This window comes from Mus musculus, chromosome 7, assembly GCF_000001635.26.
Source record: "Mus musculus strain C57BL/6J chromosome 7, GRCm38.p6 C57BL/6J".
NCBI lineage: Eukaryota > Metazoa > Chordata > Mammalia > Rodentia > Muridae > Mus > Mus musculus.
The window spans coordinates 102,740,160-102,765,828 of NC_000073.6; the positions used below are offsets into that span (position 1 = coordinate 102,740,160).

Consider the following 25,669-nt stretch of genomic DNA (forward strand, 5'->3'; position numbering starts at 1 on the left):
CACAAAAAACACATCATCATAGATATATCTAGAAAAATGTATGTTCAAATATCTGGAGGCCATGTGCGATCCAAGTTTATCTAAAATGTTAATCATAACATGTCAAATGATTTTCTCTCATTCACATGATTATTATTATGTTATCACGCCAAACAGAAAGGTCTTGTTAAATTATTACACAATATTCACAGAAAGAACAACAAAGTTTGCTTGGAGTTTTTTATTTCTGCTTTTGGTCTTGGAAATGAAGCCTGTTATAAAGCCATAGGTAGAAAAAAATGCCAAGAAAATGCATAACTTACCTGGGGATGTCCAATGATTGAAGCATCCTGCAGTCCTTCCCGAGACTGCGTAGCACCAGCCTTCATGAGAGCCCTAAAAGGCTGTAACATGGGTCCAGTAGTGTAACTGTAGCACACTACTGGAATTTTGGTGTTTCAGACCCAATTTCATCTTTTTGGAGCTATTTTATAAGCCTTAATAATATATTTTTCTTTAATCTAACATATCCAAACCTCTTCTTACCACATTAGTGTTATATATTGGGCAATAAAATATTTTACAGTATTTTAAATGATTTTTTTTTATTGTGGCAGATACACACCACATAAATTTCAACATTTTAAGCATTATGTGTACATTGAGTATATTAACATTATTTTGTAGGTATCACTAAAACCTAATCTTAGAACCTTTTCATCATCCACTCAGTATGAAGGGAATATTCTACATCACATAAGTTCATTCAACATCTCTATAGTTGTACAACCCATATCCAGCAGGCCCTTTGCAGTGTTGGTAAAGAGGACTGGAGGATCACTCATATCTCCCAATGTTACTTTATGAACATAAAAACAGTGAAAATAATACTGAACATTTTAAGATAAATTACTATGTTGTTTGATACCTAAGTCAAGACTCAGACAATGTCATACGTTATATATTCAAGAGATTTGACAGCCGAAGAACACAATACAAAGAAGACATAATCAAAGATATGAAAGAGACTAAAAAATTTAAACCTCCTCTGTTCATCTGAGAGGAAGCAGCTACTCTATCATGAAGAACAGTTTGGTACCCGCCACCAGAACATGGTTAATCACTTACCACAAACACAAGACATCCATGTTAGCACACGACAAAGAGAAAACAGGATTTGTAATAGGCAGAGGAAATAGATGGCAGATGTTAAGCAGGAAGCAATATAACATGGTAGTAAAGCAAATGCATTCAATTATCAAATTTAATTTAAAATCTTGGCACAGCACATACAAGAAAGTTTCTTTGCTCATTAAAGCCTCTATCACATGTTGTGGTGGGCAAAAGTGGTATCTTCCCTGGGAAAAGAACAAGAACACAGAAAGGTGGAAAAGCACTTATCACAGGATCTGGAACATGTTAAGCATACATGATACACATAAGCCTTCCTGTTCAGAGCTCATATATGTTCCTGGGTACTGAATAATAAAATTGAAATGAGCGAGGAAACATACTGTCAGCTTCATGCTCCACATTTCAGAAGTTAAACATTATAGCTAAACAATAGCTTTATAACAAAGGAAGTAGGAATAAAAATGTTAGTAATTTGAAAATATTTCATTCAAGTCACAAACCCAATAATTAGTTTAAATCACAAATCCAAGTTGTTTCATTTGGTATTATCAGTGGGTCTCATTTTACAGCAGAATCTTTAAAACACATAATATTCATCGAAATAGACACATTCACATTATATCCATGATGAAGATAAAACCATACTTCAGTTCACTATCCCATTCAGGGAAAAGCACTAATATGCTTTTTGGTGATTGGAATTAAGCAGATGTGTTGAAGTTATTATATTAAGCCATGTAGGACAAGGGTGATAGGATGGTAAGGGTCACGTGTTTCCCCCAGCTTCAATGTCCTTGTCACAGCTGATCTTGAACATAGCCAGAACCCGTGTTCTGATCTGTTTGGTCTTAGCACCGTAGATGATGGGATTGATCACAGGAGGCAGCAGCAGGTAGACATCCCCCATTAGAACATGCACAATGGGATCCAGGCTGTTTCCAAAACGGTGCACCACTGACAGACCAATGAGTGGTACATAGAAAGCCAGGACCACACTAATGTGTGACACACAAGTCCCAAATGCCTTAGCTCGCTCAGACTTGGAAGGCAGTTGCAGAACCGTTCGTATGATCAGGAAGTAGGACAAGGAGATGAACATGACATCTACACCCATGACTAGCAGAATGGCAGTTAGACCATAGACTACATTGGGTAATGTGTCTGTATAGGCCAACTTCATCACATCCTGGTGGACACAATAGGAGTGGGAGAGCACATTGGAGTGACAGAAAGCCAGTCGCTTGATCAGTAGTGGGAGTGGGAAAAAGAATAGGGATCCCCGGACCAGAGCCACCATGCCTATTTGGACTGTTACTGTATTGTTGAGGACAGCAGCGTGACGCAGTGGGTGGCAGATAGCCACGTACCGGTCAAAGGCCATGGCCAGCAGGATAGTAGATTCAATTGCTGAGAGAGTATGAATGAAAAACATCTGGGCAAGACAGGCATCAAAAGTAATCTCCCGGGAGTCAAACCAAAAGAGGGCGAGAATCTTGGGCATTGTGGATGTGGACAAAGCCAGATCAATAGCTGCCAGCATGCAGAGAAAAAGGTACATGGGTGCATGCAGGCTCCGCTCTGTTCTCACTATGAAGACCACAATGCAGTTTCCAAACAATGCTACAGCATACATGGAAAGCAGGGGGAAGCCAAACCAAAAGTGAGCTTCCTCCAGTCCTGGAATACCAATAAGCAGGAAGGTGGCATGGGTGAAGTTGCAGGAACTCATCGTTGACACCAAGTGGGGCGGACTGGAAGAGGGAGAGGCCACACTGACAGCCTGTAAGGACAGGAGCAGAATCAGAGAGTCCCCTGGAACTTAGTGGTATCAGCACTTTCTCCCTTCTCACTCCTTCTCTGACCATATCCCAGCTCCTGTACAAGCTACGAGAGAAAAGTTCTTATCTCCAAATTGTGGCTTTCACCAGATTTTCTTAGATTCTCTTCTTGTCCCTATCTCCATTGTCTGGATACTAGGCGCTCCCTTTCTCATAAAATCACTGTATTAACTTTCAGATAAAGATATCCTCCTTCCCCCTCTTGCCCACTTTGTTCTCCTCTGATGCCCCCATCCTTCACTGACACCATTTCTATTTCCATTTTTCTTCCTTCACATTTCTCCTTCCCCCTCTCTTTTTATTACTTATTAATTCAAATTTCAGAAACATTCACTTGCATCACCAGTTAAACATATCTGTGAGATGCAGCTATGAGAATCATTCCTTCTGAGCTGACATAGCTTGCCTAGGGTATGAGATGGGTAAGGAACACATATGTCAGAGCCCTGTGATAAAGGCTTACAAAGGAATTCATTGACTGCAGGGGACGACGAAGACAGAGCAGCCATCTTGGAGAGATGATCTTTACATTTCTGTCTTGGAGCATGAACAGAATTAGGCAGACAGAAGAGGGAATAAGGATCTTCCAAGATAGAGAGATTGGAAAACGTTTTTATAATATTCAGGATTCTAGGTCCTTGGCTCTAAGTTTGCAAAGGGAGAGAGAGAAACACAATAGCAACTCAGAAAGCAAAATCAAGCAGCTCCCTCTATTCATGTTTTTGCAGAGGGAGGTGGTGACAAGATTCACCACCTCCAGCAGATCCTAGCTATCAGACATGTTTCCAGTGACAGCTTTGTGTTCCCGATCAGCAGCCATCTTTATGCCTGGAAGTCACCTCCAAGGTTATTTCTTTTTTCCCAAATAGAATTCTCTCTCTCTCTCTCTCTCTCTCTCTCTCTCTCTCTCTCTCTCTCTCTCTCTCTCTCTCTCTCTGTGTGTGTGTGTGTGTGTGTATGTGTGTGTAAACCCTGATTTGGGAAACGGTATTACTGATTCTTTTACTATGATATTCTGAGAGTTTTTCAGGGAACCTGTGCCAATAAATCACCCATATCGAGGAGTTATTTCTTTTTATTTTGTATAGCATAATGTTATTTTGTTTCAACCCCGTATCTGACCCAAACACTTGAGCTCTCACATCAAAGCCTTTTCCTGCCCAGCTCCCTAATGTTCTGATTTCAGAGCTGGTTAACATCAGGACAGCCTGGTCTGGCTGTCAGCATTAGGAGCTTTGATGAGAAGTAAAGATGCAGGTGTCTTTGTTGACAGTATCCAGGGATCCAGATTAACTTGTTTCTCTCTCCCAGGATTATACTCCTCTTCTAACCAAGGTCTTTAATAAAGCTTGTCCATGCCTTTTTCCTTAATGGAGAAAGTTTAGAGCACAATAAAATGAGAGATTTTAAAAATTAGAGTGTCCCTATTTAGGATGAGCAAAGATGAACGGATTAAGGATTCATTGGTTATAGAATCCATACCACTGATATTGATTTTTGCCACCCTTATAGCTTGTATAGGTGAAAGAACAGCTTCTCACTGACAGTGAATTTCAAACCTTGCTACGTGCTGCTGTCTGAGAAAACTGCGTTCTTCAGTGAGATGCAAGATAGCTTTTATCTAGAATCTTTGTGTCTGTCATAAACAACTCATGGGAAAGAATGCAAATGTTCCAACAAAAGACTCTATGTGGTATGGGAAAAAGCTAAGCAACTTTTTTTTTTTTTTTTTAGAAAACCCATGTTACATGGCCACTGAACCCTAGAGAAATGGGGACAACATGAGAAGGCAGACTGGAGGGGTAACAAGAGGCAAAAGGTCACATTCCATACTCTCAAGGGCTTTTGTGTCACTGACATTGTCTCATCCACAGACTCAGACACTTTTCCAATCCCCTGCTCGGCAGAGCACCTGTCCAGTCTTGCTGGTACTTAAAGCACAAAACTAGTTCCTGTTCTATTTTGTGTTATTTTAAAGGAGGTAAAACTACCTTTTTAAAAGGCTACATAACCTAAAAAATTGTATAAAACAATCATATAGGCAATAGAATAGCAAGGTTGTAGCATATGATAGCCGTCTGCCAAGTCAGCATTTCCCTAACAATAATAATGAAGTACCAGAAATTGGTCTTCCAAAAACCTTCTTATTCACAATAGCATCAAAGATAATGCATTTAGCCAAAACCAGAAGAAAATGTATGCATTGTGTTCTTCAGACCATTACTGAAAGAAATTAAACACAGTATTTACAAATGGAATGATGCACAGTGCTCACGGATTAGAACACAAAACTGTGTTAAGATTACAGTTTTCCCCTGAGGTGATATGCAGATTTACTTTATGTGCTATTGAAGCTTCTTTAAGCTCTCGAAACATTAGTTTTTTAAAGTTAGCAAAGTAAAAGGATGATGTTTTCATAGAAATGTGTTAGTGTACATTGTTCAGCTCCTCATCATGCTCTTGCTGGTCTCATTAACACCCTCAAATATTTTCCCCTTCTGCTTCATGTCATATAAACTGCATAACCCTTTTCTATCTTTCTTATTTTAAAATCTTTTTCCTCTCCTCTGATGGTCCGCTTTCTACTTTCAACACCACACACACACACACACACACACACACACACACACACACATCACATTTAGATTCTGCACATGAGAGCATTTGTCATTTTGAGTCTCATTTACTTTGCTTAATATAATGATCTCCAGTTCTACCCACTTTTCTGTAGATTCTATTATTCCATTCTTTATAGTTGAATATAATTCTGTTACATACCACCGCCTTTCTAGAAATCATCGGCTAAGGCTCTTGGGCTCATCTTAGAATGAAACATGCGGGGTTTTCACGGACCCTCAATGTGGCAGAATCTTTGTGCTGCCAGACTCTTGGTAAAGGAGCACTCACCTGGGAATGGCGCAGTTCTACTCAAGGAGAGCAGCAGGGTCTGGCTTTCCCTTTCCGGACCAGGTCTCTTTATAACGCTACTCAGTAGGCTCGGGGAACAAGCTGTTGGTATACCAGCTGATGCTCCAGGGATCTGGCAGACAAAGGAGTGAAATGCTCATGTCCACTTGTGTACTTCTGTCATCAGCTTCCCACTTTTCATGTCTAAGGAAGCAATCTCAAAGGACCAAGGTCCCTGCCGCCATTCCCACAATGACCCATATGAGTCTCTTGATAACAAACAGGTGCGTTCCCACTCCTCTGAGCTGATCTAATTTCCACAGTCAGCCACAAGGTTAGTGTTTCCTCATTACTTCATCTGGAGACACAGCAGGCAAAGTGTATGAATAGTAATGATCATTGAACTCTTAGAGTTCATATCAGGCTTAAGACACACGTAGGTACACTAAAATGTAGCCCCATAACGCATTGTAGGTTCATTCCCATCTCCAAAGCTCTCTCCTGCTTCTCTTTAAGTTTAAGCACAGCCACAGATATGATAGTCACTTTTTATTATGCCCGTGACATGAGTAAAGATGGCTTTTTGGTCTATATCCTGCAGTGATAATATTAGATGGAGAATCTCATGCATTGTTTATTAATTCACATTCAACAGGTGTTTGCTAAGAGCCTATAATTCATAAGCGAAACAGAAAATTCCAAGGCTTATGAAGAATGCTTTTTGATGAGATAGACAAAAACAAAATTAAATTAACATATTAACTAAATAGTATGCTAGATAGTCATAAGTAGAAAACAATGAAGAGGATAAGAAACATATTAATATAGGAAGGAGGGAAATGAGGTTGCCTGGTGGAGAGAGAAGGGAAGCAATATCCTTGAAAATATCTGGAGAGAAATTGTTTCAGGAAGAAGGATCAGAGATGGCAAATAAGTTTCTCAAGGAGCAAGTATGTGCAATGCTTAGGATCAAGGCAGGTAGTGTACATGAGTGGAGGGGAGAGGTTGGGATAAAGGAGGATTCTGTGAAGGGTCCATGTAGAGACTTAGAGCATTAATCACTTCACATTCTTCTCTCAGACTGGGAGTGGAAGTTCTTTATATAGAACTAGATATAATTCTACAGACTAGTCTCCACTACATGAGCTTGTTTTTATTGATCTATTATTATTATCTATTCTGGTCTTTCTCTCACTGTTCCTTTTCAGAGACTTCACACTTCAAACCTTTAAAATCTAGCTAAAGCACCATATTCTCCAAGAGGCAGTATTTGTAAGCTCTCTAATATTTCTTCTCCAGTGGCACGTACCCTCCTTCATACCTAGCCACGTATGTCTTTATCTTTGGTTGATATTTATCTTGCCTTATATCCTATTCTAAGTTTGCATCAAATATGTCTTATCTTGTTATTGCCATTCTAAAATCAGAAACATAATTATTGTCTTGTTAATTATGTATCAAGACATATGATGCATCTATATTTAAGAATGTGTTCATTCACTTATTGCATGAAAGTATGTTCTCTCAGTACTGGTTTGATTTAGACATCATATTGCACTTAGAGAATACAGAGATGAATATAATCAAGTCATACCCTAAGATGCTAAAGTAACGCTCTTGACATAAAAAGGAATAATAGCAAATATCAATTATTTTAATGAGGATTTGAATACAAACATTAATCTAATAAGGGGTGGGTTCATGAAAGAGGTTTTTAAAAAATAATTTAAATAAATGAGTATGGGCATTTGTCTGTATGTCTGTGTGCCCTGTGTCTGCAGACTCCAGAAGAGGGCATTAGGTCCCCCTGGAACTAGAGTTACAGATGGTTGTAAGCTGTCATGTGGGTGCTGGGCAGTAAACCCTAGTCCTTTGGAGAACATCCAGGGTTCTTACCTGTTAATCCATCTCTCCATGCCCAATCCCCAGAAGAGGATTTTTAATCAGAGATAAATCATAGCAGAAGGAAAGGGAATTCTCTAAGTAGAATGGTGTTGCTGGAGCACTACAAAGAGAACAGGGAAAATGAGAAGGCAGATTGATGTGACTTAAAGATAGGAGGAGAATGGGCAGATCATACCAAGCACCTCAGAACTGTGTATGTGTATTAAATTGCATTTCTAGAAGTTGTTGGAAGGATGCATTCCAGGAAGATAAGATTAGATGTGCTTATGAATGGGAACGTAAGTGGTATACTTTTCCTTGTCTTCTGTAGTTAACCCTAACCTATCTTGTCTAATTTTCCTACTAAACATAATGCCCATGGGACTGTTATTACTCTGGTTTCTAGAGAACCAACTGGAAACTAGAGAACCAACTTGGTCAGAGCATGGCATTTCCACTGCAAATTACCCATTCTCAACATCAAGTTGCCCATTTATAATTATGAGAGCTCACAAGTTTCCAGGGACAGGAACAGTAAGTAGGGTTCTCCACAAGTTAGTGTGTAGATGTAAGCAGGGAAGAATATCTCTAGAAGTGTCATGAAAATCAGTGTCTGGCTTTTGATATTGAGATTCCTTCTTATTTCCATTAAAATGATTTTCATTAGGAGAGGGAAATAGAATAAATAGAAATGGCTGTAAGGGGAGGGTAGAATGGGAGCATCAAATGTGGAGGGGGAGGGAAGAAGGGGGTAAGGGAGGGAATATAGAAGAGATAGATAAAATTAAGGTACATTTGAAGGATAGTATAGACACCTAATACAGTAGAAATTTCCTGAAACATGAGGGTGATCTAAATGAAATGACCAAATAATGGGGGGGGGAAGTCTCACCTGGACATAACTAATAAAACAATAAAAAGAAAAATATTCTTTAATGTTTTGATATTATAATATAATTACATAATTTCTACCTTCTTTCTCCAATCCCTTCCATATATGCATATATATATATATATATAAAACCTTCTTACTCTCAAATTTCTGACCTATTTTTCATTAATTGTTACAATATGCGTATGTATATGGTGTATAGGTATAGGTATAAGTATAAGTATAGGTATAGGATTATCTAAATATGTACATACATATGCACATTTATAAGTGTATGATGTATAGGAATAGGTATATGATGTATATATGTATGATGTATAGGTATAAGTATATGATGTATATGTATATTTGTATGTGTATATAATGTATATTCCTAAATGCATGAATCCAACCAGCTCAGACTATACTTTGTTACTTGCTATGAATGTTTTCAGGGCTGACCATTTGGTACTGGTTAACTAACAGGAGTGCTCTTCTCCAGTTTTAATACTGAATACTGTCATCTTTTGCTCTCAGCTCAAGTCACTCCTACTCTGCCTCATTGCTTTCCAAGTTCCACACCTTATGCAGTGAAGCAGGCAAAATCTAACATGGAAGCCCACATTCTTTGATCTCTCCATCTTTCCTTCTTGGATTTTTATGCAGCTATTTTGGACTTTTATTGTTGCTTCATTTTGAGTTATTACTGTATGAAGAGCATGATCCCTGAGGTTTAGAGAACAAAAGGGATGGAAATAAACAGAAATTGGTGTTTTTTTCCAAAATATAAATTATCCACACTAATGGCTCCATAACTAATTCTTTGCTTTTAACTCATCTTTATCAAGGAATATATCAAGGGAAGTTTTATGTTGGAAAGGAGAGAGAGATACAAGGCTGCACTAAGCCAAATGATCAGAGGGCATCTTGCACAGCATCCTTCAAAAAGAGAAGCTTCATGAATAAATGTCTTGGAAACTATGAGAAGGTTGCTGTGTTCTTGTGTGCCATCTAAATTCTTATACATCTTTAAAGATCTTATTTATTTATTTGTATATTAGTTCAACTGAGGTTGAAAGAAAGTATGGAACTAGGTGTGGTGGTGCACACACATGTGATCCCAGCTACTTATAAGGTTGAGGTAGTTCAGTGTTACCATGGGGAATTTTGTGAAACTCCTTCAAAACCAAATCAAATCAAAGGCATCAATCAATAAGAAAGGAGATATAAAGAAACAGGGAGCCAGACACTATTAATACAAGTTTACAAACAAGACAATAGTGGATGAGATTCAGCTTTTGGTCTTGAGAAGTGAATACAGAGCCCCTTGTGGAAAACACTGTTGAAACAGAATCTGAAGAGGATCATCATGAGAAATGAGTGCAAAGTGATGCTGTTGCATCCGGGTAGGGTTACAGGCAAATTGATGGGGTCAGGGATCCTCTAAATAAATCACCTGTCTTCTAAGTGGGAGGTGATGATAGTGAATGCTACCATAGGTAGAGATAACAGCTTGTACAAAAGCTTGAAGTGACAGAGAATACTTGGGATAGAAGAAATGTAAGGTTCTCATTGGGCTTGGAGTACTATGCAGAAGATAAAGAATTCTTAAGAGGATTCTTAAATGGAGGGGCTGGTGAGATGGCTCAGAGGTTAAGAGCACTTCCAGAGGTCATGAGTTCAATTACCAGCAACCACATGGTGGCTCATGACCATATAGGGGGATATGATGCCCTCTTCAGGCAGGCAGACATATGCAGCAGAGCACTCATAACATTATATAGCTGTCTCCTGAGAGGCTCTGCCAGTGCCTGGCAAATACAGAAGTGCATGCTCACAATCATCCATTGGACAGAGCACAAGGTCCCAATGAAGGAGCTAGAGAAAGTACTCAAGGAGTTGAAGGGGTTTGCAGCCCCCTAGGAAGAACATCAATATGAATTAACGAGTACCCCCAGAGCTCTTTGGAACTAAACCACCAATCAAAGAAAACATGTGGTGGAACTTGTGGGTCTAGCTGTATATGTAGCAGAGGATGGCCTAGTTGGTCATCAATGGGAGGAGAGGCCCTTGGTCCTGTGAAGGCTCTATGCACCAGTATAGGGGAATGCCAGGACCAGGAATGGGAGTGGGTGGGTTAGGGAGCAGGGGGAGGGGGAGGGGAAACTAGGAAAGGGAATAACATTTGAAATGTAAATAAAGAAAATATCTAATTTTTAAAAAGAGGTAAGTGGAGGCAGGACACAAATTCCTTATCCTCAAAAAGTCTTATCTTGGGATGAGAAAACAAAAACAAAACAACCCCCCCCTGCCTCCCATATATAATAGGTTAGGTTTTGAAAGTGCTAGGAATTGATACAAAGCAGGTAAGGATAGGGGTAGATACTGTCAGAAACTGAGGGAGCAATATTATTGTTATGATTATTATTCTTATAATATTAAGAGTCCTGCAGTAAGGTACACTTGAATAAGAACCTACATGAAAACAGGGTGTAAGATAATCAGTAGATCTCTGGGAGAAAAACATCACAGACAGAAAAGTGTTGAGTGTGAAATGAAATGCTGTGTAGTGTGCCTGATGATATAAGCAGATATTAGGATGCTAATGTAAATTTACTAGGGAGATTCAAAGGACATTGGGAAAGAGAATTGCAATAGTCGGGAGACTCTGAGCATATAAAGGACCTTACATGCTACTACAGTCACTGAAGTTTTCCTCTTGGGCACACAGGAACCAATAAAAGTGTGTTAACAGGAAGTGATACGATCTGCCACAGGTACTAGAATAATTACTCTATACATGAAAGAAGATTCTCCAGAAAGCTAGTCACAGATGACTTTGGGTTCAAGGTGATGGCTCACATCCTGATGGTAACAGTGGAAGCAATGTAAGTGGTTGGATTCTGGATTTGTTGATTGACAGTTAGATGTAGAACAGGAGTAAAAGCAAGGCATAAGAGGTACTACAAGTATTTCATCTCAGAAATTTGGGAAACAGAGTTTCTAGTTATGGAAGCCTATAGGTAAACACATATTTTTATTATGGGGCAATTAAGATTATCTAAGATGATTGAGACACTTGGATGTAAATATTGATACATATTGGATGATTGTTGATTATAAATGCTAATTTATGTTTGTTCAGTATTGATGGTATTTAATGTCGTAATACAATATGAAATGACCAGAAAAAGAAGTATGAAAAGAAGAAGAGTCTCGAGGACAAAGCTCTGGTATATTTCAACACATGGAAATCAAGACAAGCAATAATTAAGAGAAAGGATGATGCTCCCTCCTTCCTGAAGCTGTAGGTTGTAAAATCCCCAGTGCTGGGAGTAGGATACCTCTTTTATAGTTGTTGGTAAATGATGTCCCAGAGGCCTCAAAATAATGCAGGCTACTGTCACTCTCTCAGATGACCACCAAAACGTGATGGCAAGACCCTATTTCTCAAGATACCACATACTTTGGAGAAATAAAGCTGGAACTGACCTGGAAGCTCCCCCTGCTGGGTGGTTTTCATAGGACCAGAAGGTGCCATCCAGGCTGCTAGGGAACAAAAGTCACTGATCACCTTACCCAGCTGTGAGTACCACAAGCTGCAATAATGATAGAACTGGCAAAATATATTCATGGGTGAAATCATGGTAAAATGTTTTGAGGGTAAAACACCTGTTTTATGATGTGCTTTAAAGCTAACTTCACAGTACTTATTTATGTCTAATGTTGTAAATCTGACCAAGAACTCATGGTTGTGAAGATCACAGGCCCCAGGATTAAACTACTGCTATTATTTTGCCAAATGGACATAGTATCAAACTACCTTCTAAATACACATCTTTCTCTATAAGAAGCTATCAATCCTCATCAGAGAAGTTTCTTTGAACAGTAGATGGCAGAGCGTTAGAAAATGCTACCTACTTTTCTACAAAGGAATGATGTAATATGAAATTAATATGAAAATGTAACTGCTATGATGAGATAAGAATAAAAGGGCTATTGACAAAGTTAGAAAAGCACCAGCTTAGAAGAAATGGTGTGGAGGAAGAGGAACTCTAGGCATAAGGCTATATATTGCTTCTCACTTATATATCAGCGTCTCCTCATCTGTGAAGTAAAGGGGCTAAAGTAACTGACATTCAAGATGTAGTCTAGCCTTAATTGACAACATGGCCTGAAGCAGGCCGTTTAGCTCTAGGCTTTTATGATTCTATATTTCTTTAGATTGGAAAACTTTTATCACAGCTTTACGTATCTGTTTGGTCTTCACACTGTAGATGATGGGGTTCATGACAGGAGGAATCAGCAGGTAGGTATTAGCAATCATGGTATGTACATAGGGTGGAGCTCGTTTCCCAAATCTGTGAACAAAGGACAAACTGATCAATGGAATATAGAATATAGCTACAGCCCCGATATGGGAGATACACGTGCTGAAGGCTTTCTTCCTCTCTTCTGGGGAAGCAATGCTGAGGACAGTTCTGATGATCAGGATGTAGGAAAGGAGAATAAGGACTGAGTCCACACCAACAGTAGAGATCATGGCAGTCAATCCAACTGCATTGTTGATCCTGGTGTCTGTGCATGAGAGCTTCATGACATCGGGGTGGAAACAGTAGGAGTGGTGGAGCACACGGCTGCTGCAGAAGGTTAGTCTCTTAAGAAGTGCGACCATCGGTGTCAACATTACAGTCCCTCTGATGACAATTGTCACCCCAATTTGAGCTATTCTGGAATCAGTTAAAATAGTGGCATACCTAAGAGGGTTGGAGATGGCCACATAACGATCATAAGCCATAGCCAACAGCACTGAGGATTCCATGACAGTGAAGAGTTTAATGAAGAACATCTGTGACAAGCAGGCATTGAAGCTGATCTCCCTGGCGTTGAACCAGAATATCCCCAGCATGGTGGCCAGAGTGGAGATGGAGAGCCCGAGGTCAGTGGTGGATAGCATGGAGAGGAAGTAATACATGGGCTCGTGGAGGCTGGGCTGGGTGATAATGACAAAGAGAATCAGGCTGTTCCCTGACAGGGCAGTTGCATAGAGAAAGCAGAAGGGAATGGAGATCCAGGTGTGGAAAGCTTCCAGCCCGGGCACACCAGTGAGCAGGAAAATGATGGAAGAAGCTGTGGTGTTCTGGAAAGTTGGCATGCTAGATTAAAATTATAGAATAAAGCTAAAACAAAAAAGCTGCATTTCTTTTGTGTATTCTATTTATAAATAATCTTATCCAACATACATTTGACCAAATATGAGCATCTATACAACATACAAAAATAGAAATGACACCTTTAAATTGGTAAAAAAAATTTATGATTTCAACTACTGCAACTGTATTTTTTATTCTTGAAAGAACTGTCTCAGCCCACAACTTTTCGCCTCTGAGAGTTTTTGCTTCTAGCTGCCTATGTCTGTGATCTGGCCTTTCACTCCTCCAGCTGTGGATTACACAGGAACACTTGTGGAACACTAGTATCCACTTGATAAAACATGTTACCATATTCAACTATTTTTACTTTAAATTTTTGAATGACTAGTTCTTCACAACAGACTCTCTGCATGTTTTTGTGGAAATATACTGCTTGGGACAAATAATGAAATGTTTCTTTCTTGTTTTGCAGAGGAAAATAGATCTTCATTGAAAAAGATCACATTTCCCACTGAGTAGAAAATTTAGACTAGGCAGATAGGTATATGTAAATTTGAAATGGACGTTTGGATATAAACAGATTAAGGCTGTGTTTGGAGAGGGCTTAATGAGAAGTGGTCAGTGTGGGGTAGGTCCTTTGGTGGAAAAGAAAGGCACTAAATGACAGACAGCAAGCGTAGGATGTGAGGGGGCACAGAGGGATACCTAATTTATTCCAGAACACACACACACACACACACACACACACACACACACACACACACACACACACACACACACACACACTCACATGAAGTTCCACTGTAAGGGGCACCCTAGGGAACCTTATTAAACATAAATTAGGAAAATAATTGAAATTATTGTGCTATTAGAGAAAAAAGGTAAAAGTTATTTGTTGAGTATAGTTTGGGACTCTAACGTTTTCATTCGTGAGTGTCCTCAGGAGAATAATGACATTAATGTTAGAAATGTATGATCATCAAAATGAAAAGAATTAAGCATTGATATTGGTGTATTATATACTTCTAAACAGGTGCAAGAGGATATTCTAACTGCTGTAACTACCCCCAAATGATAACAAATTGAGGTGTTAGGTACACTAATTAACTTGATTTGATCATTCCAGAAGATATATGTTTAGGGAAACATCACATTGTATTTTATAAATATATACAATTGTAATTTGTGATTTAAAAGCAGTGGGGTGGGAGAGCATGCTTAGCAGTTAAGAGCGCTGATTGCTCTTCCAGTTCCTGATTTAAATTCCCAGCAACTACATGGTGGCTCACAACCATTTGTTATAGGATCTGATGCCCTCTTCTGGTATGTATAAAGACAGAAACACTGTACTCATAAAAACAAATTAATCTTTAAAAAAATGAAAAAAAGAAAGAAAGAAAGAAAGAAAGAAAGAAAGGAAAAGCATTGAATATTTTCCATGCGTTGTCTACATTGAGAAGAATGCTAACACTTTTCAAATGCCATAAGAAAGACCATTAAACAGCAATTATCTTGCAATGGATCTTCCCCGGATCTTGCCTCTCAGTCTCAGGGATATTTCTCAAGTAACAGTCATTTGCATGCTTCCATATTAGAAACTAAAGGATAACACAAAATCTTCTCTTGGAGTGTTCATAGTCAAGAGAGAGTCAAATATCAGTGGGGCTTTGGAATAACTCCAAAGTGTAGTTACATACCAGTGAACAATATTGGCTATGGAATGCAGTGTCATCATATATGTCTGGTAATTCTGGCCACCATGTCTTTTATTTCACCTATAATGCTTAAGTTGATTTTTGTCAATTAATGCTTTTGTCATTAAATTCTGAAAAGTTTTAAGAAGATGACTTTAGAAAGTCAAACTACTGAGTGAATAATTTCTCTTTTATCCTGATTTCTTAGTAACTCACTTAGCAATAATTTAATTTATTCATGCCCAGTTTTCTTTCCTCTTGATAATTTCTTCCTTTTCTTTCCTGATGAAAGAAGATAAACAAAGCAAAATGTACAGTACAGTTTGATCTGGCAGCAGAGAACTCAAGTTGCCTGCTTTGTCTCTGTCTCATCTGGGCTGTTTGTCACTCTTGGACAAGAATTTTTTATAATTTCTCTTCATAGATGCTAGACCAAGAGAGGACTTGCCATCCCTTTTCACAGCCAGGAATATTTTATAAGCTGTTGACCACCTATCATAAACATTTAGGTCAGTCAATAGTAGATGTATATATTGGGTGCTCACAGAGTTTTGTAAGTTACTAAGACATGAAGCAAGTCTGAGATGATTTTGTACCTGAGGTAGCCAAAGAAGTTGTCATAGATCATATACCCCACACTTGTAAGTACCAAAACATCTTCTGTAATATGAGCCCAGTGACTCTTATCAACAACAAAAATTGATCAGTTTTGAATATGAATGTCACATTAGATACTGTATAGGTACAGCAAGAACCTCAGGGTCATAGATGAAGAAATGGGCTACTAAGGTAGGGGATATCTAAGAGATAGGATATAGAAAGTACAGGGCCAAGTATCAGTGTTGTGTGTATGTGAATGGGTCTGGGTTAAGTGTTGAGAGAAATTAATTTTAGGAAATAGCAACAAAGAAGACGAGTTGTAACTAACTTTTGGTGGTTAGATATGAGTTACAGGAGTGAAAACAGGGTAAGTGTGCTCTGGACATAGATAACGTGAGAGGTAACAGTAGTAACAGATAACTATAAGAAAAACCAAGCAAAATGGGTCCTTAACGTGAGTCTCCTTTAGGTGAGGGAGAAGTGAGTGATTGAAAACATAAGAATCTTGAATTTCTTGGAAAGGATAATGTGGTAGATTTTGCATTGCGAAGCATCAAGACCCAGGCATTTCCAAATATTTTATGAGTAAGTAAACAAGCCATTGTCTGTCTCTTCTAATTTAGTTCCAACAGCATTCCTTTCTTTCTTTAGCATTTTGCTGGGCTCCATTGGGTCCTATTTACAAGTTCTATCCCAACTCAATAATGAATGCTTTTTTTCACTTTAGTGTAGAGACTTTCAACATACTCATCTCAACTGGGACCCATCACTATCTGTCGTTATTAACCACAGTGCTTAGATAACAGAGGGACCAGTCATAAATACCATCCCTTCTTCGGTTTTCCTTTTGCATAGTTTACAGCGAGCAAGGAAGAGCTTGAAGAACAATCTGCTTTTGTTTATTTTTCCTTCACCCTTGGTAACAAGCAGGATACTTCCCCACTGAGAACTCTCAGAAAATCTTTCAACTCAGTGACTAATGTATTTCTAAGTATTCTGTGTAAATTCCAGATATGTTTTTTCTCCCACTTACCTCTTCCTTGATCCTTTCTTTTTCAATTGCTTCAGTGATGACTCCTCTGACAGATTAGCCCTTTCCACTATTTATTAGCAAATACTATTCTCTGCCTTCTAAATTGTGGCACTGGAGAAAATTTGGCTTTATTTATCCCTTCCTGCAGTCCATAGCCTCTCCTAGAGATAACCTCATTATGACCATGGCTTTAAATAACCCCCGTCCACCTGATGCGTGCAGCTAACATCTCCCAATTCTGTATTGCAAAAGTTATCAGAAAGGTGAAGGGTTAAACATGAAGGCAGCAGTGAAATGTGGACCGGGCTGATGTGCTCAAATCTGCAGTTGAGCCACAGTTTGGAGAACAAATAAAAGCTCTTTGCTTCCAGTGGTAATAAAAAGCAAACAAAACACCTGTTTTTGAGAGACATAGTCTCAGTCCTCAGACACTACAACCTCCAGCAGAGCTCAGCAGACTCATTTCTTTCTCCACTCCCTGTTTCTTTCAGTTATCTGCCAATGGAATTAAGGTCTAATAATCATCTAATTAAAATTACTCATTTCCCCTCTCTCATCCCCATTTTAGATCTGTCTTGCCAGTAATATATTTATTTATTTATTTATTTATTTTGCTATTTATTTTAGTTCTCAAATGTCCAAGATGCCAGTTGGTACTTGACATTATAGTTTATCACATCTTTTTGTTACATTAAAAAATTGCATAAAATTGCATAAAAAATACACCACATTTTCTAGAAATTATTCTGCATCTTTTTTTTTTCCTTTCAACAAGACAAGATTTTACGATGGAGCCCAGGCTGTCCTGTAGTCACAATCCTGTTGCCTTGGCCTCCTGAGTGTTGAGATTATAAGGATTCTTCATCATTTCTGTCTCTTTTAAACCATTCTTCAGTGTGCCGGCACTCTCAGACCTGTCAGACTCATTTTCTTCAAGTCATAGACAACTTCATTCTTTCTCTTGTGAACTCTCCTACTTAGATAATGTGCTTTTTTTCCATTAATACTGAAAGCTGTAGCCTGTGTCTGCCTTTCCTTCAGTTGATGATTTAGACCAATGCCGTATCATCAGTGTGTTCCAAGCTGCTGCTGCTGCTGGTCTATAGTGTGTATCAGACAAGGGTTGGATCTGTATTCAGACAATCCTTTGGAAGCCTTGTCAGCAATAAAAATTGTTCATACTGTTAAAACACATTTGTCAGATCATCAAGCGTTACTGTGCTAGTCTTAAGATCCCATTATAACAACATATATATATGTGTGGCATTAATAAATTTACTTTGAAGTTACTTTTTCAGTGAAAAAAGTCATAACCAAATGTGAGAGATGTTATGAAACATACTCAGCATCACAGATAGCTGGTGAGACCCACAGCCAGTATTCTGAAATCAGTTTTCCTTAATTACAATGTTTATACTCTTAAACATGCCTTATTTCACTGAAACCTATAAGCTATGTAAACTTCTTTTAGTATAGTTTACTCATCTATAGGGCTAGATATAAACTGCCTAATAGAGCACTGGCATGCAAAAAATGTTCACAACAGGTAATTTCACTTTTTACTTTTATTTTTAAATTAAATTTATATTGATTTAGATTTTTGAAACAGAGTCTCATCTTTCACAGGTTGACTTTGAGCCTAGTATGTGGCCAAGGGTCACCCTGAGCTTCCAATCTTCCTAGCCTCATTTCCCAAGTGCTGGTCTTTGCAGGCATGTATCACTATGATGAGCTGCAAGCTTTTATCTTTTGTGTGAGTCATTGGATTTAGAAATGAGGTTAACTTATGACAAATGTATCCGCATACCAATTAAGCCATTTGACTAAAGACAGGTTGTCTGACCCCCCCCCCCCGAACCCCCCAGCAGGCAGAACAAAGTGCTCATTCTCTGTAGATTTCCTGGGAATCCATAATTCAAAAGTTTTCCATCCTCTTCAGTTCTCTATTACATTAGCTTATCTAATTCTGCACACCACAATGTAATCCTCCCCCAGTGCTAAGACAGTATGTATGGCTCACCCAGAGGCAGGGGCTTGCACTGAACAGTTTTACTTACAGAGCCCATCCAGCAGCAATGAGTCCCCTCAATCTAACTCAGAAGGTTGGAGGAAGCTTCAGATTCCAGAGGAGGGTCCAGCTTATGTTGAGATTTATTCAGCTTGTTTGGAGATCAGCAGAGTCGAGGGACCGGTTCCCAGCGGCAGTGCTAATTCACTGTGCCTCTAGGGTGTGGGCACTCCCCGAGGACTCCACTTGCCTGACACAGGCTTTTTATATCTCTTCCAGAATGTGATTATGCCTACATGCTTTATGAGCTGATGTAAAGTTTTGTCCTTGTGCTGTTTCATTGGAAAGTTTTCTTTTTTAATAACAGCTTTATTGAGATACAGTACACATACTATAAAATTGACTCATTTATAGTGTATAACTCAATAGTTTTTAAGAAAAATCACAGAATTATGCAGGAACCATCACCACAATCCAATATAGGGAAATTTCACCACCTCAAAAATGCCATAACCATTAGCAGGCCATTTGAGGTGAATTTAAAAATGAAATATCATATGCTTAAAACATCTCCTGCTATGGTAATAAGTTTACTTCACTCCATAATGTTTTTTTAAAAATATTTTTATTAGGCATTTTCCTCATTTACATTTCCAATGCTATCCCAAAAGTCCCCCATACCCTCCCCCCCCACTCCCCTCCCCACCCACTCCCACTTTTTGGCCCTGGCATCCCCCTGTACTGGGGCATATAAAGTTTGCAAGTCCAATGGGCCTCTCTTTCCAGTGATGGCCGACTAGGCCATCTTTTGATACATATGCAGCTAGACTCCATAGTGTTTTAACCTCCTAGTCTGGCATTATTCATAGTAACACTGGATCATTAAGTAACTACCTCTTAAGATTAGGAAATAACTTGTACAGTCATCTATGCATATAGATTTCATAATGATGCCCTATGTTCTAGCTATTCTGTAAGTGCTAGGGATTAATAATAATAAAAAAAGAACACAACATAAGCCCACTGCCTAGACTTTTAGAAGAGAGACAGGCTAACATTCACATGCTAATCAAAAACAAAGTTATCTTAGAAACAGGTGTTTTGTAAACAGGGTGGTAAAACATCTCAGTCCATAATTTAGGTACACAGAAAATAATACCTTCTTCTTTATTTTTTTCCATAATTTTATCTGCTTTCTATTTTGGTATGTGAAGAGGCAAGGTGGGAGAGTAACTCAGATGATTTGGGGAGCATATGTACTGTGTTCAAATTATGGTACTATTATGTTAAGGAATCAGGGGAGGTAGGAGTTGTCTTTGGCTTGTGATGCTATCTAAGGTGAGTTGACTATTTTCCCTCCCCCCTCCCCCACGTCTTTACTAAGCATTATTCACAGATTGGTTATATACATGGTTTCTTTAGTTGTTCCTGCAGTCCTACCAATCCAAGGTCATTTTTGGATTTATAGATCTTTTAGTCATTCTTGATTTCCCTCTCTTACATCCTGCATCCATTACACTGTCACATTCTATCAAGAGTTGCAAATGTCGGTAGAATCTGGCTGTTGTGCATCATGTCCACAAGTGCCACCTCTACCAAATCTTATTTTGTTGTCACTAGCATATGTCAGCAGCGTCTTCACCCTTTTCGATTTGCTTTCCACCAATATTTTCACCACCAAAATGTACTGTCCTGAGATACTTTATTTTTCTAAGGCTATAAAAACAACAATAATAAAACTATACTATTTCACTGGGCATTATATGAGCCAAGGGTTTGTGGACAGAATAATGTCCCCCAAGATGCCCATATCTTAATGCTTAGAGTCTGAATTGATATTTTACACATCAAAGGGAGCTTTGCATATGTTATGAAAGTTAAAAGCTTTTAGATGAAGTTGTTTGTGTTGACTCAGTATATTCACATGCATCCTTATAAATGAAGAACTGAAGAGAAGGCTGTGTGCAAAGGACTTGTAACCCTTGTTGCTGCGTTTGGAGAACACAAAAGGAGTCCATAAGCCAAGAATGGTAGACAGACTTGAGGAGTGGTGCCAAATACTTGTTTTAAAATTCCCTTGTAGAGTAGTCTCTCCCACCCCCACCCCACGATGGGGCCTTACTGTGTAGCTCTGACTGGCCTGGAATTTGCTAAGTAGACCATGTTATCTTCAAACACATAGAGATTCAGCCTCTTGAGTGCTGGGATTGAAGGTAGATGCCACCATGTTTGACTAAAGTAGAAAGATTCTTTATGGTATTTTCATATATTTAGTCTTTGTGTTTTACAATCTTCCTCCCCACCCTCACCCCCATCTGTCTGCTTCCATACTGCTTAGATCTTCCTTCCGACCCATCCCTTCTCTTCTAGGTTCATGTCCCATGTGTTTTATTACCTTCTCTACTACTGTCCCTTAAAGCCATTTTTTCCCTCTCTTCATGAGTCTCTTTGTAGTTTCTCAAGTTCTATACACACTTGTTTCCAATTAAATAAAAAAAATACATAAAATTAGAAGCTGACACACTCCTGTGAAATAGAGCATATTTTAGTCTTTTTGAGCCAAGGGAATCTCAATTAAATTTCTTTCTTTTCTTTTCTTTTCTTTTCTTTTCTTTTCTTTTCTTTTCTTTTCTTTTCTTTTCCTTTCTTTTCTTTTCCTTTCTTTTTTTCTTTTCTTTTCTTTCTTTTCTTTTCTTTCTTTCTTTCTTTCTTTCTTTCTTTCTTTCTTTCTTTCTTTCTTTCTTTCTTTCTTTCCTTCCTTCCTTCCTTCCTTCCTTCCTCCCTCCCTCCCTCCCTCCCTCCCTCCCTCCCTCCCTCCCTCCCTCCCTCCCTTCTTTCTTTCTTCCTTCCTTTCTTTCTTTCTTTTTTTCTTTTTGGAGGAGGCAGGGAGAAGAAAAAGTTTATTTGGCTTACACTTCCACAGCATTGCTCACTATTAAATGAAGTCAGCACAGGAACAGGGAAGAAACCTGGATGTAGGAACTGATAAAGAAGCCATGAAGGGTTGCTGCCTACTGGCTTTCACTCCATCCATTACTCAGACTACATTCTTACAGACCCCAGGACCACCAGCCCAGGAGAGGAGCTCTCCAGCATCAACTACTAATTAAGAAAATGCTTTACAGGTTTTCTCACAGCTCAATCTTTATTATTATTTTTTTAAAATTAAATATTTTCTTTACATTTTAAATGTTATCTCCTTCCCTAGTCCCCCCACAGCCGAAAATCCCCTATCCTCTCCATGCTTCCCCTGCTTCCCAACCCACCCACTCCCGATTCCTGGTCCTGGCATTCCCCTATACTGGGGCATAGAGCCTTCACAGGACCAAAGGCCTCTCCTCCCATTGATGACCGACTAGGCCATCCTCTGCTACATATGCAGGTAGAGACATGAGTCTCTCTGTGTGTTTCCTTTGGTTGGTGGTTTAGTCCCAGGGAGATCTGGGGTTACTGGTTAGTTCATATTGTTGTTCTTCCTAGGGGGCTGAAAACCCCTTCAGCTCCTTGGGTACTTTCAATAGCTCTTTCATTGGGGACCCTGTGCTCTGTCTAATGGATGACTGTGAGCATCCACGTCTGTATTTGTCAGGCACTGGCAGAGCCTCTCAGGAGACAGCTATATCAGTCTTCTGTCAGCAAACTCTTGTTGGCATCTGCAATAGTGTCTGGGTTTGGTGGTTGACTATGGGATGGATCCCCAGGTAGGGCAGTCTCTGGATGGTCATGTCCTCAGTCTCTGCTCTGAACTTTGTCTCTGTAACTCCTTCCATGAGTATTTTGTTCCCCCTTCTAAGAAGGATCAAAGTGTCCAAATTTCAGTCTTCCTTCTTCTTGAGTTTCATGTGTTTTGCAAGTTGTATCATGGGTATTCTGAGTTTCTGGGCTAATATCCACTTATCAGTGAGTGCATATCATGTGTGTTCTTTTGTGATTGGGTTACCTCACTTAGGATGATATCCTCCAGATACATCCATTTGTCTAAGAATTTCATGAATTCACTGTTTTTAATAGCTGCATAGTACTCTATTGTATAAATGTACCACATTTTCTGTATCCATTCCTCTGTTGAGGGACAAAAGGGTTCTTTCCAGCTTCTGGTTATTATAAATAAGGCTGATATGAACATAGTGAAGCATGTGTCCTTATTACATATTGGAGCATCTTCTGGGTATATGCCCAGGAGTGATATTGCTGGATCTTCCAGTAAAATTATGTCTAATTTTCTGAGGAACTGCCAATGATTTCCAGAGTGGTTGTACCAGCTTGCAATTCCACCAGCAATAGAGGAGTGTTTCTCTTTCTCCACATCCTAGCCATCATCTGCTGTCACCTGAATTTTTGTTCTTAGCCATTCTGACTGGCATGAGGTGGACTCTCAGGATTGTTTTGATTTGCATTTCCCTGATGATTAAGGATACTGAACATTTTTTTAGGTGCTTTTCAGCTATTCAGTATTCCTCAGTTGAGAATTCTTTGTTTAGCTCTGTACCCCATTTTAATGGGGTTATTTGGTTTTCTGGAGTCCAACTTCTTGAGTTCTTTATTTATATTGGATATTAGTCCCCTATCAGATTTAAGATTGGTAAAGATCTTTTCCCAATCTGCTGGCTGCCTATTGACAGTGTCCTTTGCCTTAGAGAAGCTTTGCAACTTTATGAGGTCCCATTTGTTGATTCTTGATCTTATAGCACAAGCCATTGCTCTTCTGTTCAGGAATTCTTTCCCTGTGCCCATATCTTCGAGGCTTTCCCCCACTTTCTTCTCTATAAGTTTCAATGTCTCTGATTTTATGTGGAGTTCCTTGATCCACTTAGACTTGAGCTTTGTACAAGGAGATAAGAATGGATCAACTCACATTCTTCTACATACTAACCACCTGTTGAGCCAGCACCATTTGTTGAAATTGCTGTTTTCTTTCCACTGGATGGTTTTAGCTCCCTTGTCAAAGATCAAGTGACCATAGGTGTGTGGGTTCTTTTTTGGGTCTTCGGTTGTATTCCATTGATTTACCTGTCTGTCACTGTATCAGTACCATGCAGTTTTATCACAATTGCTCCCTACAGCCCAATCTTATGGAGGTATTTTCTTAATTGAGCTTCCTTACTCTCAGATAACATTAGCTTGTGTTAAGTTGACATAAAACTGTACAATACACAAACACATCACTATTAAGCCAAAACTTTATTTTTCTTATTCATTCTCAAAAATCTTACATTAAAAACATAAATAACATTAAAAGTCACACAGTCTTTACAAATCAAGCCCATTAAAAGTTCATTCTCTTTAAAATATCTAGTTTCTTTAAAATATCTAAATCTCTCAACTGTGGGCTCTTGTAAAAACCAAAATTAAGTTAAATGCTTTCATATTTCAAGAGAGAAGAACCAAGGCATGATCACAATCACATCAAAGCAAAATCAAACTCCTAAAAGTGTAAATAACAGAATGTCCAGTGTCTGGAATCTGCTCAAGAGAAGCACCGTAAGTATTTGTGTGACAGTATCTTTGGTAGGATATAGAATCCTTTAGGAACATGCTTAGGAGTCATGTGGTAATTCCAGTTTTAGATTTTTTGAGAATTCTTCATACTTAATTTTGTAGTGCCTCCTTCCATACCTTTTATGAATGAATGATGCTTGCTGAATCATTGACTTTAGTGCAGTGACACCCACTCATGATCAATCTATGCCCTACACACCAAAGACAGTAAATCAGGTAGAAATATCCAATATTAGTTTGATTTATCAGTTTCTAAGAATTAATTTATTTAAGTAGCCTACTTAACTCTCTCAATAAAGTATCATATACACATTGTGTATGTTTGTGTGTGCATATGTGTCCTTACAGAGAGCTTCTTGGGAACTTTGAAGATATTTTTTTCTCTACCAGATTGGGCAGATTCTAGATCTCTATCTTCCCACAAGTCTCAGAAAAAGTTGAGAAAAATTATGTTTGTGTTTCCATGGCTGAAATTTCTTTCCCAGGACAGTGGACTTTTAGTGGTAGTAGCATGTGGCACCCATATGTAACACTGGTGAACATACTGGCAAAGGATATATACATACATACCTTGGTACACAGACTTCAAAATAGGACTCATCTCCTTGTCTTATTTTCATACCAGCTTAACAAAACTGTCAGTGGCAATTTTATTAAGATTTCTAAAAATAGATCAAGCGGTTCATCAATAAAATGACCAGAAAATATTTTATTAATATATTAGCATCAATATTGTTGAACTTGGGAGGCATATAAGTTTGTAAGATCTTTGGGCTTCATATTGTATTTCTTTTTTTATATTATTATTACTATTATTTTAATTTAAATTGTTTTATTTATTTACATTCCAGTCATTGACTGGCCTCAGCCCCCTTCTCACAGTTCCTCATCCCATTCCTCCTCCCTCTTGCCTCCAAGAGGGTGCTCTTCCTCTCCACCTCAAGTCTCCACTTTCCCTGGGGCATCAAGCCTCTCAAAGATTAAGCCCATCTTCTCTCACTGAGGTCAGACCAGGTAGACCTCTGCTATATATGTGCCAGGGCCCTTGGACCAGTCCTTGTATGCTCCT

The 25,669-nt window shown here is 38.7% G+C and overlaps 2 protein-coding genes across 3 annotated transcripts; both read right to left on the reverse strand.

The window, feature by feature from the left end:
* Positions 1-561: 561 nt before the first annotated feature.
* Olfr78 (olfactory receptor 78) lies at positions 562-19,312 on the reverse strand. 2 transcript variants are annotated; one of them, NM_130866.4, is made up of 4 exons: positions 19,151-19,312; positions 12,106-12,974; positions 5,859-5,991; positions 562-2,893 (listed from the first exon to the last, which is right to left on the reverse strand). In NM_130866.4, exon 4 carries the CDS (start codon positions 2,840-2,842, stop codon positions 1,880-1,882), a length of 963 nt encoding a protein of 320 aa, NP_570936.1. In that variant the 5' UTR covers positions 2,843-2,893; positions 5,859-5,991; positions 12,106-12,974; positions 19,151-19,312; the 3' UTR covers positions 562-1,879. The 2 variants fall into 2 exon arrangements, with proteins under 2 accessions (NP_570936.1, NP_001161975.1); NM_001168503.1 differs by lacking the exon at positions 12,106-12,974.
* Olfr560 (olfactory receptor 560) lies at positions 12,824-13,768 on the reverse strand. The gene has a single exon (NM_147113.2). The coding sequence runs from the start codon at positions 13,766-13,768 to the stop codon at positions 12,824-12,826; it is 945 nt and encodes a 314-aa protein (NP_667324.2).
* Positions 19,313-25,669: the final 6,357 nt, after the last annotated feature.